General features: G+C 36.2%; 2 protein-coding genes across 2 annotated transcripts; both read left to right on the top strand.

Moving 5' to 3' along the window:
• The first annotated feature begins 7952 nt into the window (after positions 1-7952).
• Positions 7953-10894, top strand: LOC125212209 (xylan O-acetyltransferase 1-like). Its single transcript, XM_048112305.1, has 5 exons — positions 7953-8398; positions 8561-8732; positions 9830-10029; positions 10106-10264; positions 10351-10894. The coding sequence occupies exons 1-5, from the start codon at positions 7986-7988 to the stop codon at positions 10697-10699; spliced, it is 1293 nt and encodes a 430-aa protein (XP_047968262.1). The 5' UTR covers positions 7953-7985; the 3' UTR covers positions 10700-10894.
• Positions 10895-11993: 1099 nt separating this feature from the next.
• Positions 11994-15772, top strand: LOC125216934 (transcription factor bHLH140). The gene is made up of 6 exons (XM_048118725.1): positions 11994-12132; positions 12217-12341; positions 13007-13923; positions 14078-14639; positions 14747-14917; positions 15194-15772. The coding sequence occupies exons 1-6, from the start codon at positions 12090-12092 to the stop codon at positions 15512-15514; spliced, it is 2139 nt and encodes a 712-aa protein (XP_047974682.1). The 5' UTR covers positions 11994-12089; the 3' UTR covers positions 15515-15772.
• The last annotated feature ends 1847 nt before the right edge of the window (positions 15773-17619 follow it).

Below are 17619 nucleotides of genomic sequence, written 5' to 3' on the forward strand. Positions count from 1 at the left end.
CTTTCCATGAAATTTTAGGGCGTTGTAGATGTTGAAGGTGATGCTCTCATCATGTAATTTCAATGTTAGCTCCCTCTTCTGTACATCTATCATGGCTCCCCCGGTAGCTAAAAATGGTCTTCCAAGAATCAATGGTACCTTCTTGTCTTCCTGCATGTCCAACACGACAAAATCAGCTGGAAAAATAAATTCTCCTACTCTTACCAAGACATCTTCCACTACTCCCATCGGTGTTGTTGTGCTCCGATCCGCCATTTGCAAGGTAATTGAGGTGGGGCGGATGTTATCAAGATCGAGTTTCCTGTAAAAAGGCAAAGGCATTAAATTAATACGGGATCCAAGATCACATAATGTTCTACCTTTCACATTGTCCCCTAAAACTCAAGACAAAGTAAAGCTCTCTGGATCTTTGTGTTTCATGGGCAATCATTTTTGAATGATAGCACTGCAGTTTTCAGTTAAGCACTGTCTCATACTTTCCCCACTTTCTCTTCGTAGCGACCACATCTTTCAAAAACTTGGCGTAGTTGGGCATTTGTTTCAGAGCTTCCACCAGTGGAATATTGATGTGGACTTTGCTCATGGCTTCTAAGAATTTGGCAAACTGGGCGTCAAGCTTCTCACTCTTCAAACGTTAAGGATATGGAATGGTGACACTGCTTTGTGGGCCGGCGGACCGCCGCGATGAGGTGTGGCGGTCGTCGGGACTTCATCAGTGTCTGTTCCAGAATCTAGCTCAATCGGCTGGGGCATGACTGGCGGACCGCCGTGGGGTGGTGTGGCGGACTGCCACACGTTATCGACTGCCTTATAGTTGGGTGACTTTTCTGCTTCCTTCCTTTCCCTGCCTAGGTCTCCTGCCACCGGAGGTTGGTATGTGGTCCCGCTACGTAACTGCACAGCATGACACTTTTCCTTTGGGTTTATTTCTGGCAAGCTGGGGAGCGTCTCCGGATGTTTGCTCCTTATGGCTGTAGCTAGGATCCCAATGTTGAATTCCAGCATCCCAACTTGAGTAACAAGGTTTGCCAATCCTCTCTCCAAGATATTTGTATTTCTTTTCAGGTTTTCCAACCTCCGATTTATTACCTTCCTATGTTCAAGAACTTCAGCGATGCAGATTTCTAACATTTCCTCCCAATTAGAGCGGGGTTGATCCTCCATACCTGCACATATTTCAGAAAAATATAGTAATCTTGTGCATAGTAGGAGTAATCAGAGCAGTCTGGGTTATAAAATGATCCCCCATGGTTGGGGCTATAGCACTCTTCATAGTATCCCCCTTGCTGCTCCTCATAATAACCGTATGGATTCTCCATGCCTGCGGGAAAATCCATTAAAACAAAAAGAAACTAAAATAAAAGTACAAAAAAAATAAAATTAAAGCAATTAAAATCCATATTAGTAAAATTGTCCGTTTGAAGATATCACTACAAAGTGAGTTGTCTTCCCCGGCAGGGGCGCCAAAACCTTAATGCACTATTTTTTAGCACTATACAGAATAAAAAGTATACAAAATAAAAATAGTATGGCCAAAGGACAGTATCGGATATCAAACAAGGGGAAAACAAACACAAAGTGTCTATCTCCTACCAGAACTCAATTACTATCTGGAGAACCGAAAGATTTTGGAAAATTTTGAAAACTGAAAACAATTGAAAGCAAATAACAACTTGATGCAGATAAAACAAAGAGATAAACGATAGAGATAAGGGGAATTCCAGGGATGTGCGTTCACAGTTATGGACAAATTCCAAACTACAATACTCTAGCACAGTTATTACTTTGATAGGACGAGTCACCTAGCTTATGCTCATGCGCTGCAAATGTTGATTACTAACATTAGGGTTGTCAATCCTAACACGTAACTCCGAAAAGCTCCTAAGACCCTTCAAAAGTCCTCACTCTCAATTAACAATGTCGTTTTTAAAGGAAGCTAACTGTAGCGTCTATTAAGTGGACCTAATTCGCTAGAACTCTCTTACAGTTATGAAGCAAATTATGTTTGATCAATCACAGAATGTGTCACTCAGACGTGAAGCGTCAAGAATAACTTAGGGAAGAAACAAAGTAAAAACAAAACGGATATTAAATAGAAAAACTGGAATTGTATACCCAAAGTCGTTACTAACACATCCCTAGAATCCTATGAGTTTAGTTACACATAATGGAATAAGCTAAACACATAGATTGAAGGGAAAACAATTGGAACATAAAACTAAAGCAAATAAAGCCCGTAGGTTGAATCCTTGTTGTTCTCGATGTTCTTGAATCCTTCATCAACTCCTTGCACAATGACGTACTCTAGCTTTTAATCTCTGGAAATTTATCTTGCAAAAAAAGCTCTAATTTGATGAAACTTGAGGTCCTATTTATAGGGGAAAGTCATTCCTCATCATAGAAGGAAAAGATCTTCAAAATATGGTAAATCTTGGGCCCAAATCTAGGTTAAATCGGATTCGTCGCTTTTCACGACGGGCCGCCGCATCTCCTCCAGCGGTCGCCGCGTGGTAATCCATAGTCTCTGCCTCTTTGGCGGCGGGCCACCGCACATCCTCCGGCGGTCGCCGAACGAGACTCCTTTTTAAGCTTGAATTTCCTAGGCGGGCCGCTACACTTCACCAGCCGCCAGGCACCGGCTGTCGCCGTACACCTTGCAGCGGTCGCCGTCTGAACTCCAGATTTTCAGACTTTGCGTTTTGACTCCCTTTTTTGGCTCAAATATGCACGTTTCTCACAAAACACGTCAAAATACCAAAATGTATAATATATGTAATTAATGGACATGTAGAGTGACTTTGACATAAAAAACGGACCAAATAATGGCCTTAAAACAGTGCAAAATCTGAGCGTATCAAAAGGAGAGTTCGACACCATCATCTTCAGTCACCTCATTTTCACTTTAGTCTCTTAGCATAGAAGTCTTCTTTGTTCGAGTTTCCGTAGCACCCCGAGGGGTTAAAACAATTTCAGTTCTGTTTTTAGTTCATCACTTTCGTAGCTTAGTTGTTTTTCATGTTTATTTTCCAGTTGCTACTCTAGTTTCCTTTCAATTGTGGATCGATCTTTACATCTTGTGTTGGAATTCTGTTTCCGTTGCCTTTTAGCGAAGATCTTTTATGAAATGGAGTTTTTAGTTCAATTTATTTTGGATCTGGTGTTTTCTGTTTTGATTGCATTCATTCGCCTTAGTTCAGCTTTGTTTATGCTTTTTCATAGGTAGATTTACATTTCAGATCACCAACTTGAATGAGAATAGGTTAGGTAGTTTAGATCTACTTTTCTTTACGCTAATTTCGTACGGATCTATGTTCATTTTGTCTGATTTCATGTTTACGCTTGTTGCTCTCTTTTAGATCTGCTTTTGTTGTTCTTATTTAGTTGCTTAGCGAAGAAGAAGGTATGAGTTTGTTAGAATTGCAATCTCTGTCACCTTTTAGATGTTTACAGCTTTTTAGTAGTACGCTTGTTTTGTGTCAGTGGTCCCGAGTTACTTTTTACCTTTCCATTTTTAGCTTAGTTGATGAAGTTACCTTTCTCCACTTATGATGTCTCTAGTCTAGCTTGGTCAGTTTAGTTAGTTAGTTGGTCAGTTCTTCCCCTTTAGTTAAAACTTAATCCACTTAAAGCGTGGCCGCAGCCAACCTCCCAGATGTCTCAACCCCAACTCCACTCGCATTTGTCCCTGTGGGATTCGACCCTTACTTCCCTTTACTAGTCTATAGTATTGTGGGTTAAGGTCTTGAAAGCCCTGAGTTTTCTCCGTTCACACATTCAGCGACCAGTAGTCATTAACCAGCTTGAACCGTCTGTTTTCTGACCTGATCAAGTTGGGCATGTTCTACGTGTTTTAAAATTTACATGTGAACTAGACACATCTCAGTGAACTTAAGGGTCTCTTCAGTTGTCCCTCCACAAGTGATCAATTTCCTTTTTCAACAAAAGACAAACTTTAACTCTCTCTTACTTTAATCCTTCTCTCTTACTTTATTCCCTCCTTCTTACTTTATTCTCTCTTACTTTTTCCCCTCTCATACTTTATCATCTCCACTTTAACTCTATATATATATATCATTTTCTTAAATCTCGTGCCCAAAAGAAATCCATCACTTGTGGTGGGACGGAGGGAGTATCATATTTTGGCAGTTATAAAAATCATACAATTCATATCTAATTGGTGGATCTGACATTGTGAGCTTATTTTTCCCTTGATCTAGACTTCTTGTTGAATTTCCTATCAAATTTAATCCAATTTAAAGGTGGGGAACTATATCAAATTCTAAAGATCCAATTTAAAGTTGGGTAACTATATCAAATTCTAAAGATCGGCCAACTATCAATAAATTTGTAGCTCAATCAAGTTATTTAAATTTCAATTCCAATTCCAATTCCAATTTCAATTTCTCGTCGGCGGCTATGATTGGACTCCAGAACCATTCTTTTAAGCATAGTAATTTCCAACCTAATTTCTTTTAGAAATCCAATTTCAAATTTATGATTTCTAAAATCCATCCACGTATAATTAAATTTCAAAATAAATATGAATCGATCCCCGGGCTCTGGTACCACTGTTAAGCATTCTTATATTCATCTAATAAGTGTGACGGAAATAACATACAAGAATAACAGATCAAGATTCATAATCAAAATGTACGTTGAGAATGTTAAACACAACGGAATTAAATCTTACTTGTTGTGTTGTTGTTTTCTTCGATTTTTTGAATCCTGCAAGTTGAATCCACTACTATCGAGGTCCATGGGTATTCCAATCCGTTGCACAAACTATTCTCGGTACAATTGCTCTGTAGAAGAAAGCTAGGAAATCTTCTTCGGAACTTTACGTATTTTCTGTCGCTTTCTTATTTAGAGAACTAGGTTTTCAGTGTTATATGTTCTTTACAATAGAGAATATGAATACTAAAATAAGTGCCACATTGGGTCAAGCCCAATAGAATTTTTTCCTACTAATCTAATCTAGTCCATTCACTTTTCAGTTGGAGGTGACTCAGGTGAGATCGAAGCTAACAAAGAGCTCTTAGTATGATTAATCAGAATTAGCATTGTTTTGTAAATAAGTGAGGCTTTGCAAAGTATCGGCCATTGATACGCTCGGCTTTTGCACGGTTTTAAGGCCATTATTTGGTCCGTTTTTTTATATCAAAGTCACTCTACATGTCTATTATTTGCATATTTTATCCATTTTAGTATTTTGACGTGTTTTGTGAGAAATGTGCATATTTGAGCCAAAAAAGGGAGTCAAAACGCAAAGTCTGGAATTCTGGAGTTCAGACGGCGACCGCCGCAAGTTGTACGGCGACCGCCGGTGCCCGGCGGTCAGAGCAATGTAGCGGCCCGCCTCAGAAAATTACCTTTGGAAACGAGTCTCGCCCGGCGACCGCCGAAAGTCATGCGGTGGTCCGCCGCCGAAGGAACAGAGACTCTGGACTGCAACGCGGCGACCGTCGGCCAAGGTGCGGCGGCCCACCGGAGAAAGGCGGAGAATCCCACTAGACCTAGATCTGCTCCAAGATTTACCTTATTTTGAAGATCTTTTCCTTCTACAATGAGGATTGACTTTCCCCTATAAATAGGACCTCAAGCTTCATCAAATTAGAGCTTCTTTTTGCAACATAAATTCCCAGCGATTAAAAGCTAGAGTACGTCATTGTGTAAGGAGTTGAAAAAGGATTTCAAGAACATCAAGAACAACAAAAATTCAACCTACGGGTTTTATTTGCTTTAGTTTTATGTTCAAACTGTCTTCCCTTCAATCTATGTGTTTAGTTTATTTCATTATGTGTAATTAAACTCATAAGATTCTAGGGATGTGTTAGTAACGACTTTGGTTATACAATTCCAGTTTTCTATTTAATATCCGTTTTGTTTTTACTTTGTTTCTTCCTTAAGTAATATTGATGCTACGTGATTGAGTGACGCAATTATGTATAATTTAATACAACTTGCTTCATAACTGTGAGAGATTTCTAGCGAGTTAGGTCCACTTAGTAGACGCTACATTTAGCTTCCCTTAAAACGGCACTGTTAATTGAGAGTGAAGACTTTTCAAGGGTCTTAGAAGCTTTATGGAGTTACGTGTTAGGATTGACAACCCTAATCTTGTAATCAATGTTTGCATCGCACGAGCATAAGCTAGGTGACTCGTCCTATCAAAGTAATAACTGTGCTAGGGTATTGTAGTTTGGAATTTGTATAACCATAACTATGAACGCACATCCCTGGAATTCCATTATTTCTATCGTTTATCTCTGTGTTTTAATTGCATCTAGTTGTTATTTGTTTTTAATTGTTTTCTATTTTCAAAAGTTTTCAAAATCTTTCGGTTCTTCCAGATAGTGATTGAGTCTTAGTAGAAGATAGACGGTCTGTGTTTGTTTTCCCTGTGTTCGATATCCGGTACTGACTTTTGGCTATACTATTTCTATTATGTATACTTGCAGGTATTAATAGTGCTAAAAAATAGTGCATCAGCCATCGGTCTAAAAAAAATCTCTTCCTTTATTCATCTAATTATTTTTATATATAAGTAGTCTTTATGACATGAGACGTGATCAATTGCTAACTTATCCTTTAATTGCTAACTACAATTAATTTAAGACCATAGGATTTTAGAAATCTTGTGGTCTATAATTTGTCATATGTAATTTCGTTTTTAATTTTGTAATATTAAAAAGATAATAAGAACTTTCAAATTTAGGATTTATGAACTCAATGTCAATATAGTGTATAAAATATATCAACACGAAGATATGAGAATGTCAACACAATTTCGTATTGACATTGTGCAAGCATTATATTGACATATTATGTAAGCTATATTGATATTACCTGCTTCTTGAAAAATACGAAAATTCATTAAATTTTTTTCAAATTTTGACATCGAAACATATGCATGTAAGATCTCGTTGAAATCCTTATAAAAATTATCTTTAATTTGATATATGTTATGCGAAAAAATATTTAAATTGAGATAGTTATATGCATTTAAAGTTTTGAGATATTTTTTTAAAGTGAGTTATAACTAATTTGTTGTTAACTGATATTAATACTCTTACTTACATTTTTTTTACATTGTTTTGATACTCGGGATTGAATAATATTGTCCCTTGATTTGAAGATCGAATGACTATCATTGAGTTGTACGCCCTCCGTCCCAGTTTAAGAGTCACATTTTGCCATTTAAGTCCATCCCAGCTTAAGAGTCACATTTAGAATCTACCATATTTGAACATACAATTTAACCTAATTGTTGATGAAATTTACACTCAAATGTCATTACTTTTATAAAAATAAAACAAAATAAAATCATAAACTCATAAAAAGTCCAAAGGATCTCACTTTCCCACTACCTCATTTCAATTATTACCCTCTCCAACAACCACTACCTCAATTCATTTATTACACACTCCATCAATTTCTTAAAACTCGTGACATAATTAAATTTTACTCTTAAACTGGGACTGAAGAAGTAGTTAGCAACTTAAGGGTAAGTTAGCAATATAATACATCTCTTATGACATGTCTATAAATTTATTTGTTAACCTAAATTAATCATATGTGGCGCAGCCTTTAATTTATTTTCATTTAACTACGAAAAAAAATAAAATAACAAAATCACTTGCATCTGTGAACTACTAAAATAGTGCTAATATATAAAAGTATATACTTTCTGGCATTTCATATCCAATAAACAAAGCAAAATTTGACTAACCTAAAAAACACCAATAAAATAAAGTAATTGCGCTTGAATCAAGAAAATGATGACCTGGAATTGCATGACAATGCATGTTCTGGCTTTGATCTAGTAATTGTTCTAAAATGAACGTGAGAAGGTGAGAAAAGCAATAACTATGCAATATGGTCCCCCGCAATTATGTTAAATTAATACCTCAATCAATATTAAACTCCTCAAATCACACAATTATATCAAAAGTTATACACATCTCCGCAGAAAATAAAGCACACATATGGCCCAGACAAAATGCAAGAATTCCCCTCTCTTCTTCTCTCTCATCTCCCTCTTCCTCTTCTCCCTCATTTCACTCACCAAAGACGTTACTTTCATAGCCCAACTCACCCTAAGATGGCATCATATTCAGCTTCTTGGAGAAAGAAAAGGAGAGGTTGAAGAGGTAATAAAACCATCAATATCTAAACAAGAAGATGAAGAAGAAAAAGATGGTGATTATGGGATTGAATTGCCTCCAAAATCGTGTGATTTGTCTAAAGGAAAATGGGTTTTTGATAATATCACAAGGCCTTTATACAAAGAAGAGAAATGTGAGTTCTTGACAACTCAAGTGACATGTGTCAGAAATGGAAGAAAGGATTTGATGTACCAAAATTGGAGATGGCAGCCAAATGAATGTTCCTTGCCCAAGTAAGTTAACTAACTAAATCTATGTACCGATTTTTAATTTCTTTAAATCTACACATACATGTATCATCTAGTATTAATATTAAATACATGTTATGGATTACTATATTCGATTCCATTACTATGAAATTATGTGATTGGAAAAGATGTGTTTGATGAAATTAGGTTTGACGCAAAAGTATTATTGGAGAAACTAAGGGGGAAGAGACTTATGTTTGTGGGAGATTCGGTTAATCGGAATCAATGGGAGTCGATGGTTTGCTTGCTCCACACCGGAATTGCTCCGGGCAGAGCAACTTGGAAGGTGGGGGCCCCACTCTCCGTTTTCTCTATTCAGGTTAGGACAACGAATTCTCCGCTACACTTTTACTTCAATATGTGTCGGTGACGATATTCGCGATTTTATCCTTATTTATAATAATTTTATCTATTTTCTTAACCTTTTAAAATTTATCTACTCCGTTCTTCTAGATATTCAGCAATTTTATCAATTACTGTCTTTATGAATTTATCAATTTTATCCTCACCTTTCATGTATACATATATCAATTGTATTAATGTTTATTATAAAATTACAGTAACATATTTTCGCAGGAAAATAATTGACCGTTGGAGGAAAATTCTGTTTATAAGATTTGATACGAGATCTAAAAATGAGGATAAGAATGATAAAATAAAATTTTATACAAGATAAAAAAAATAGGATAAAATTGATGCTCCACATTTTAAAATATAATATTGAGCGCAATTGATAAAAGTTGTGATATAATTTATAATCTTAAAGGTTAGGATAAAATTGGAAATAGATTAGTTTCAAAGGTGCAGTACCATTTTTACTTGTCAAAAGTTTTGTATAGTACATTTGAAACTCTAACTCAAACTCCCTCCGATAATAGTAAAAGTGACTTTTTTTTTTTTTTTTTATTTGCCCCAATGAAGATGACTCATTACTAAATTAAAAATATTTTTATCTTTATTTTATTTTCTCTCTTTTATTTTATTCTCTCCGTTTAATATACAAAATAAAGATATATAAAATCTTATATTGCCTAAGTTCTAAGGAATGATTCATCTTCGTTGGGATATAGGGAATAGTAATGAATTAAAAACACATTGTACTGATAGCTCTGTGTCGGTGGGGCCTAAAGTTTAATTCGCAAGAGTCACATTAGTCATTTAGAGACACATTATACTGATAGTTTATGTAGTTGAAACATGAAACACGTTTAGTGCTCGATTAACAACATGTCTAAATTTAAAACTTAAAACTCATATTAAAACCATGAAAAAATAATAAGATAGTTTATATAGTTGAAACTTGAAACTCAACACCATTTCCATCTTCAAAAAAATCAATCGCATGTGCAACATTTATTGTTTCATGATATATTAAATGCAATAAATTTATTGGCTTGGACATTTTGGTATTTGTAGGATTATAACGCGACAGTCGAATTTTACTGGGCTCCATTTCTAGTACAATCAAATTCAGATGATCCAAGAAACCACAGCATTTCCCAAAGAATTATAATGCCTGAATCCATTTACAGTCATGGAATCCATTGGAAGGATGCAGATGTTCTTGTCTTCAACACCTACATATGGTGGATGAACAATCAAACCATCAAAGTCTTGTAAGTCCACACACACACTTAAATTTATACTATCAACAAAACATGAAGTGGGCTAATTCGGGTTTTCATGAAACAGACGGGGATCGTCTGATCAAGAATCAGCAGATTATGATGAGGTACAACGGTGTACAGCGTACGAAAGAGTCATGACAACATGGGCTGATTGGCTAACACACAACGTTAATCACACTCGAACCGCATCTTACTTCATCACCATGTCTCCAGTTCACTGGCAGTAAACTACTTATCTACCTTACAAAAATCATCATCATTTTCCACTTCCATTTCTTACACAACTACGAAAACAAATTATCGTGCTAGGAGCTCTAGCTGGAACAACCCTGATGGGGCAGTCTGTGCTCGTGAGACGACACCAATCATGAACACAACAATGGAACTAGACATGGGGACAGACAGGCGGCTACTTGACATTGTAAAAAACACAATCAAGAAGAAGGGAATCCCAGTGGATCTCATCGATATCACGACACTGTCAGAGTATAGAAAGGATGCTCATACCTCGGTATACACCCTTCGTCAAGGTAAACTTTTGCTACCAGAACAGAAGGCTAATCCTGCTGCATTTGCTGATTGTCTGCATTGGTGCCTTCCTGGTGTTCCTGATACGTGGAACGAGCTGCTCTACACACACATAATGTCCAGATCCTGACACCGAAAGCTTCTGATTTATTACAGAACCATTCAACAGTAGTACAATCTTCCTTCACCTCACTTGATATGCATCGATCTCTGTACTTTAATGAGTCAAAATCCGACGTGCAAAGAGGTGATTAACAGTCTTTAGACTCCTGTACAGAATATGCTTTACAAGAAATTAAATCGAAAGTACTACAAATTCTGAAAACACTCCTTCCTATCTCTCACTTTACCAATTGGACGTTTAAACCCGTGTCATACAAGTTTATCTATTGTTTGTGAACGGAAGTACTACTCCCTTCATCCCATAATAGATGGCACACTTGGATAATAACACATGATTTTAGAAGATGTTGTTTTGTGTGTTGAGTGGAGAGAGAAAATAGAACTTTTTAAAAAAAATGTGACATCTTTTATGGAACAAACTAAAAAGAAAAGTGTGACATCTATTGTGAAAGGGAGAAAGTATATTTTAAACACTAAATCTCTTGCGCATGATAACAGTATAAACGATTTTGATCTCTGCCTAATCTTTTCGCTTCCTCTTTAACCTCCTCATGCGCTCATTCTATCCCAACTCAGTTGATTCAAAATTTTTAGGCACATAGATTTCTAATCTAAGTTGAATCAAAACTTTTTGGTATAGAGATTAAAAGATTTTGTTGAAAAATAAAAGAGAGGAATTAATTAGAAAAAATAAAGAGAGAAATTAAAGTGGGTGGAATATGAAAATAAAGAGATAGATTAAAGTAGGTGAAATAAAGCGAGAGAGATTGGATGTCTTGTTTTTTTTTCAAAAAGAAAAATGAGTTGGGACATCCAAAAAAATTCGACTCAACTTCCGGAACGAGTACGAGTTAAAAGTTAAAAATAAATCCCTAATTGTTGGCTAAACAAAATTTGACAATGAATCATCCAGCAAATACAGGAGGAATACCTTGGCTCTAGAAGAAATCTCCAAGGAAAACCGAAGAGTAGAAATGAAATGAAACACGACAAAAATACAACCTTGATTTACTCCCTATGTCCCACAATAATTATCACTCCTTTTCATTTTAGTTTGTCCCATAATAATTGTCACATTTTATTTTTACTAAATAGTAAATAGGTCTCACATTTCACTGACTCACTTCACTCTCATTTTATTATAAAACCAGGTAGGTCTCACGTTTCATTAACTTTTCCAATCAACTTTTCTTTACATTTATTACAACTCGTGGCCACGATAAGAGTGACGATTACTGTGCGACGGGGGGAGTATTTATGAGTTAAAGCCCAAAACAACAGTTAAGTGGGCTTTTAAATTCTGAAAATCGGAGCTGTCTTTCAAAAAGCGTATAGCGATCTGTTCAACTTCAATTCCACTGCTTACATAGTTCGGATTCCTTAGACAGAGATATAGAATGGAATCAATGGAAATTGATCGAGGAAATACACCGCCTGGAGGTATATGTGTGTGTTGAATTGTTCGATGAATCAAAACATTGCGACTGCTGGCTAATTTTATTTTATTATTTTGGTTGCTTGAAGGAGAAAAGGGGGAAGAACTGAAGCAAATCATACTAGTATTAATTGGTCTACCGGGAAGTGGAAAATCCACCTTTTGCGAGGAAGTGGCGAAAATTTCTTCCCGCCCCTGGACCCGCGTTTGCCAGGTAGACCTACATTACGCATTACACCCTTTTACTCTGTTGTTACAGTTAAAAGTAGGCGCACTGTAAATGTTTGATGAATTGCCTCAATGTATTGTTAAAATCCAGCGCTGTAGATGTTGATTATTAAATAGAGCTTGAGCTAAGTAAGCTAGGCAGTTAGGAGGGTTGTATGTTAGTCATCTTGTTTTTTATCCCATGTGATTTCATGAGTATATAAATGTAGTGTGTGTACACAGAAATAAAATTCTCTCTCTGCTATCTTCTACTTACATCTTTACATGTTTTTGAAAGTTACCATGTGTTAAATTTGTACTGCTCTCTCATCTTCTTGGATGTTTTTCTTTAGCAAACAAGAGCATAATAGTTTTTATCTTCCTTTTATAGTTTCGAGAGTAGCATAAATTGGCGGGTGAGTCTCTTCGACCCACTATAAGTTGTTCATACTTCATTTTGGGCTGTACCAAATATTCCCAATGTTAGTACCTAATTAAAAAAAATATTAGTACAAGGTAGTGGGGTCATATTATTTTAAACGCACACAATTTACTTAATCTGTGTTTTTAAAAGAAACGAATGGCTTATAATGGGAAGGATGGATTACTTGTGACAAGTGCTGTGTGTTGATTTTTATGTGAACCTTTTTTTGCTGTTTCTTTTTGATATAGGATGCAATCAAGAATGGCAAGAGTGGGACAAAAATCATGTGTTTATCTGTTGCAGCTGCTGCTTTGGAAGATGGTAAGAGTGTATTGATAGACAGGTGTAACATTGACAAGGAGCAGAGGGCAGACTTTCTCAAACTCGGCAGTTCAGAAACAGAGAAACATGCCGTGGTGCTTGATCTACCAAACTCACTTTGTATCTCTCGTTCTGTGAAGCGTAGTGGGCACGAGGGCAAGTTACAAGGCAGTCGAGCAGCTCAAGTAGTGAATCACATGGCACCAAAGAAAGAGCTCCCTAAACTGAGTGAAGGGTTTAACAGAATTATGTTTTGCTACAATGAGAAAGATGTGAAAGAAGCTATCAAATTGTATGGTTCTCTCAGACTGTGTGATTCTCTTCCTTCTGGTTGTTTTGGTCAGAAGAGTATGGATTCCATGGTTCAAGTTGGGATCAGGAGCTTTTTCAAGAAACAAGATACCTCTGGAAATGCCAAGTCTGTGCCTGAAGATTCTGGCAATCAGGGAGCGGAAGCGGGTTCTCATACAGCAGGTGATGCTCTTGAGAAGAAGGGGAAGTGTGATATAGTTGATGTTACTACCTCTACTTCAGGTTCTACTGCTTCTTGCAGCATTCCAACTTTGGCGTTTCCATCCATTTCTACTGCAGACTTTCAATTTGACCTTGAAAAAGCATCTGATATTATTGTAGAGCAAGTTCAGGAATATATTAGTAGGATTGGAGAGGCAAAACTAGTTATGGTAGATTTATCTCATGGATCGAAAATATTGTCTCTGGTTAAGACCAAGGCTGCGAAGAAGAATATTGACTCTAACAAGTTTTCTACATTTGTTGGAGATATAACTCAACTCCGATCTTGTGGAGGTTTAAGCTGCAACGTAATTGCTAATCCTACAAACCGGTCAGTCTGCTACATCGTTATTCTTGGTAGAGAAGAGAACTTACAAATACATTAGAATAAAAATATCCGGGACGGTTTTAGTATTGCAGACTGATTTATCCATGTTTGTATCATTGTATGTTAGGTAGATCAGCTGAAATCTTATTTTGTGCAGGGAAATAAAACCAGGAGGTGGAGGAGTAAATGCTGCTGTTTTTAAAGCCGCAGGCTTCGAGCTAGAAGTTGCAACCAAGGAAAGAGCCGAAAAACTTGCAGCAGGGGAGTGTGTGATTGTGCCACTTCCTTCATCTTCTCCGTGGTTTGGGGCAGAAGGTGTGACCCATGTTATCCATGTTCTTGGACCAAATATGAACCCCAGGCGACCCGACTGTCTCAAAGATGATTATACTAAAGGATGCAAGATTCTTCGCGAAGCTTACTCATCACTGTTTGAAGGCTTTGTTTCTATAGTGAAGTCCTATGGTAATGAAGATCAAAATGGCAAAAGAACAGCAGCTTTTGTGCCTGAGAGAAACAAGAAGAGTAAGGGTTCAAGCTCTCCACTATCAAAATCTGGTGTGAATAATCAAAATCAGGTTGATCAAAGCAGCACTACTAAGACTTGGAACCCATGGGCCCAAGCTCTTCACAAGATTGCTATGAGTCCTGGCAATCATGAGGACGTTGTGCTTGAGGTTTCAGATCACGTAGTAGTGATAAAGGATTCTTATCCAAAGGTCCTCAATATCCACTTATCTGTCTTTATAGATATGTACATGAAAAGGAGAAAAAGGGTGAGAGAAATGATAATAATGTTTCTAAACTTCCTTCTTATTATCTGCAGGCACAACAGCACCTCTTAGTCATTGCACGATGCCATGGGCTTGACAGCCTTGCTGATGTTAGTGGTGAAGATATTCCCTTATTGAAAGAGATGCATGATGTTGGCTTGAAATGGGCTGAAAAGCTCATTCTTGAAAATAAGTCGCTGGAATTCCGTCTCGGATACCATTCAGTAAGCCATGTTCTAAACTCCATCTTGGTTGGTATTGATGATTTAACATGGTCTGCATTTTGAAAAGTCGTCAAGAATAATTTGGAATATCTAACGTGTTTTATACTGCATTTATATCTAATTTTCAGTTCAACAATATCTTACCTTACCTCAGAATTTCTCTCTACTTGAAGTCTGCCTTTAGAAGATGTACCATTTAATATCATAGTTTGAAAACTAGAAGTTGCATGTCATTCAGTATTGTGATATGAGATGGAAATTTTAACCTCATTCTAGATCCCCTCAATGCGGCAACTGCACCTACACGTGATAAGCCAGGACTTCGACTCGACTCACCTGAAGAACAAGAAACATTGGCTTTCATTCAATACTCCATTCTTCCTAGATTCAGTAAATGTAATTAAGCAACTCGAAGAAGATGGAGAGCTCAGATTGGGAAATGAAAGCTTCTTTGATGGGGTTTTGCGCTGCCATCGATGTCTAAGTGTGAACCCAAACATGCCTAAACTCAAGAACCATGTTCGGTCTTGTAAAGACCCCCTCACATTTCTAATACAAAATGGCTATCTTATTTTCTCGGAAGGTAAGTATAGGTAACTTGATTTCAGCAGTGTACAAGTCGCCCTTTAGTACTTTTCAGCTTTGTTCTGGACAAATTGTATGGTACATGATGTATTTTGAGGTCCCTTTTCTGGGATCAAAATCATGTCGAATTTTGTGAGATAAGGCATGTTAGGTTAGCTGATGCTTTGGAGGCTTGTACTGTCAAAATAAGGAATCTTTTTTGGGTACTATTGCTGGGTGAATGTAATTATAATCCAATGTCGCATAATGATTGTAGTATGTATGTGGATATTCTTAAGGTTAGACAAATTTCATAATAAATTACTCCATCCGTCCCAATTTAGGAGTAAGATTTAGTTATGACACGTGTTTTAAGAAATTGTTGGAGTGTATAATAATTAAAGTGAGGTAGTGGTTATTGGAGTGAGTAATAAATGAAGTGAGGTAGTGGAAAGTGAGACTTTTTTTACTTTTTGTATGTTTAAGATTTTGTTTTGTTTTATATTTATGAAAGTAATGACATTTGAGTGTTAATTTGATGAATAATTAGGTTAAATTTTATGTTCAAACATGGTAGATTCTAAATGTGACTCTTAAACTGGGAGGGACTTAAATGACAAAACGTGACTCTTGAACTGAGACGGAGGGAGTAATACTAAAGGTCGGACAAATCTTTCCATAATAATACTTTAGTATTCTAGTATCATGTTGACATCCCCACGGGTATCAATAGAAGTTACTTCATTGGGTTCTTATCGTGTCCTAATCCAACAGGTTCCTATCGGGTTCGTGCGTATTATCGTGTACCCAAAAAAAAGTCAACTATATGTTAATGATAGTAAATTAGCTTGAAACGACACGATAATGACTAAAACATGATGTTATTATACGATTTAAACATGATATTACACGATAAAATAAAAAATTACCAAATTAAAATAATTATTTTATTAATCAAAATAATAAAACTAAAGTATAGTAATATTAAATCTAAATAATAAAGTTAAATAATTAAAAAAAATTATTTTTTAATAAAATCTAAGCATAATATTTTCTTAAAATTCATAAAAAATTAACTAATATTTTTAATTAATAAAATTAAATTATATTAATTTTTAATTAATTAAAAGTAAAGTAATATATTTTTTTAATTAATTAAAATTAAAGTATAATATTTTTAATCAACAAAAATAACTAAAATTAAAGTTTAATAAACTTTTAATTAATAAAAATTAATTATTATTTTTGTCTTAACGTATAACCCAAACACGACCCGACCCAACCCATTATCTTCGAGTTCTTATTGGGTCGACCCTATAAGAACCCAAATCATAAACGTGCGTGTTCGTGTCGTGTTAATTTCGTGAGGGTCCGTATCGTGTTATCGTGTCGTATCAAAAATTGTCAGCCCTACCTGGGGTTCAAGAAACATAAATATGTCCAAGACTTGTTCTTCCAAATATTCAAATAAATTTCAATAATAATCAAATTAGAAATGAAGTAATAAAAATGGTGACAAAGAGGTAAAGAAGATGAAGTTGAAGATGAAGGTGTTATGAGTTAGATTAATGTTTGGAACCTTGAACCTTCTCTAATAAGATGAAGACAATCTAAAATGCTACTTTCACCAAAGCAAAAATTCCAATGATTCCACAAAACTAGCAAAAATAAGAACAAGTAAAGCGTACTTAATATTTAATCTTACCCTGGCAAAATATTGAATGCAACCGCAAAAGGATTTTAATAAATCTTCAAAGATGAAGAAGGTGCTCACAATGGAATCTTTAAAGTTTTTACAAATTGTTTAAAAGCTGCCAAGTACAAACCCTAAACTAGTCTTTATACTTGGGAGGAAAAGAGTTCAAAAAACAAGCTAAAATGCAGCGTGCCTCGGGTTTGTGATGGAACGAATCCGGCGGGTCGCCTGAAATGCGCTAGGAATTGCCGAACATAACCAGCGAGTTACTGGGCTCGACAAGGCTGAAGTCGGCGAGTCGCCGGGATTCTTCCTGGATTACCTGAACAGAGCTGGTGAGTAACTGGGTTCGCGATGTGTACGAATCCGGCTACTCGCTAGTTTTCCCAAATTTTATGACTTTCCGGCGAGTCGCTGGGTTCACTAAAAGTGCGACTCGCTG

Source organism: Salvia hispanica, chromosome 3, assembly GCF_023119035.1.
Source record: "Salvia hispanica cultivar TCC Black 2014 chromosome 3, UniMelb_Shisp_WGS_1.0, whole genome shotgun sequence".
NCBI lineage: Eukaryota > Viridiplantae > Streptophyta > Magnoliopsida > Lamiales > Lamiaceae > Salvia > Salvia hispanica.

Coding starts and splice junctions, on each gene's coding strand:
- LOC125212209 (XM_048112305.1), top strand. CDS start 7,986: ATGGCCCAGACAAAATGCAAGAATTCCCCTCTCTTCTTCTCTCTCATC. Junction 8,399..8,560: donor AATGAATGTTCCTTGCCCAA/GTAAGTTAACTA, acceptor TGATGAAATTAG/GTTTGACGCAAAAGTATTAT. Junction 10,265..10,350: donor ATGTCTCCAGTTCACTGGCA/GTAAACTACTTA, acceptor TTATCGTGCTAG/GAGCTCTAGCTGGAACAACC.
- LOC125216934 (XM_048118725.1), top strand. CDS start 12,090: ATGGAATCAATGGAAATTGATCGAGGAAATACACCGCCTGGAG. Junction 14,640..14,746: donor TAAAGGATTCTTATCCAAAG/GTCCTCAATATC, acceptor TATTATCTGCAG/GCACAACAGCACCTCTTAGT. Junction 14,918..15,193: donor TCCGTCTCGGATACCATTCA/GTAAGCCATGTT, acceptor ACCTCATTCTAG/ATCCCCTCAATGCGGCAACT.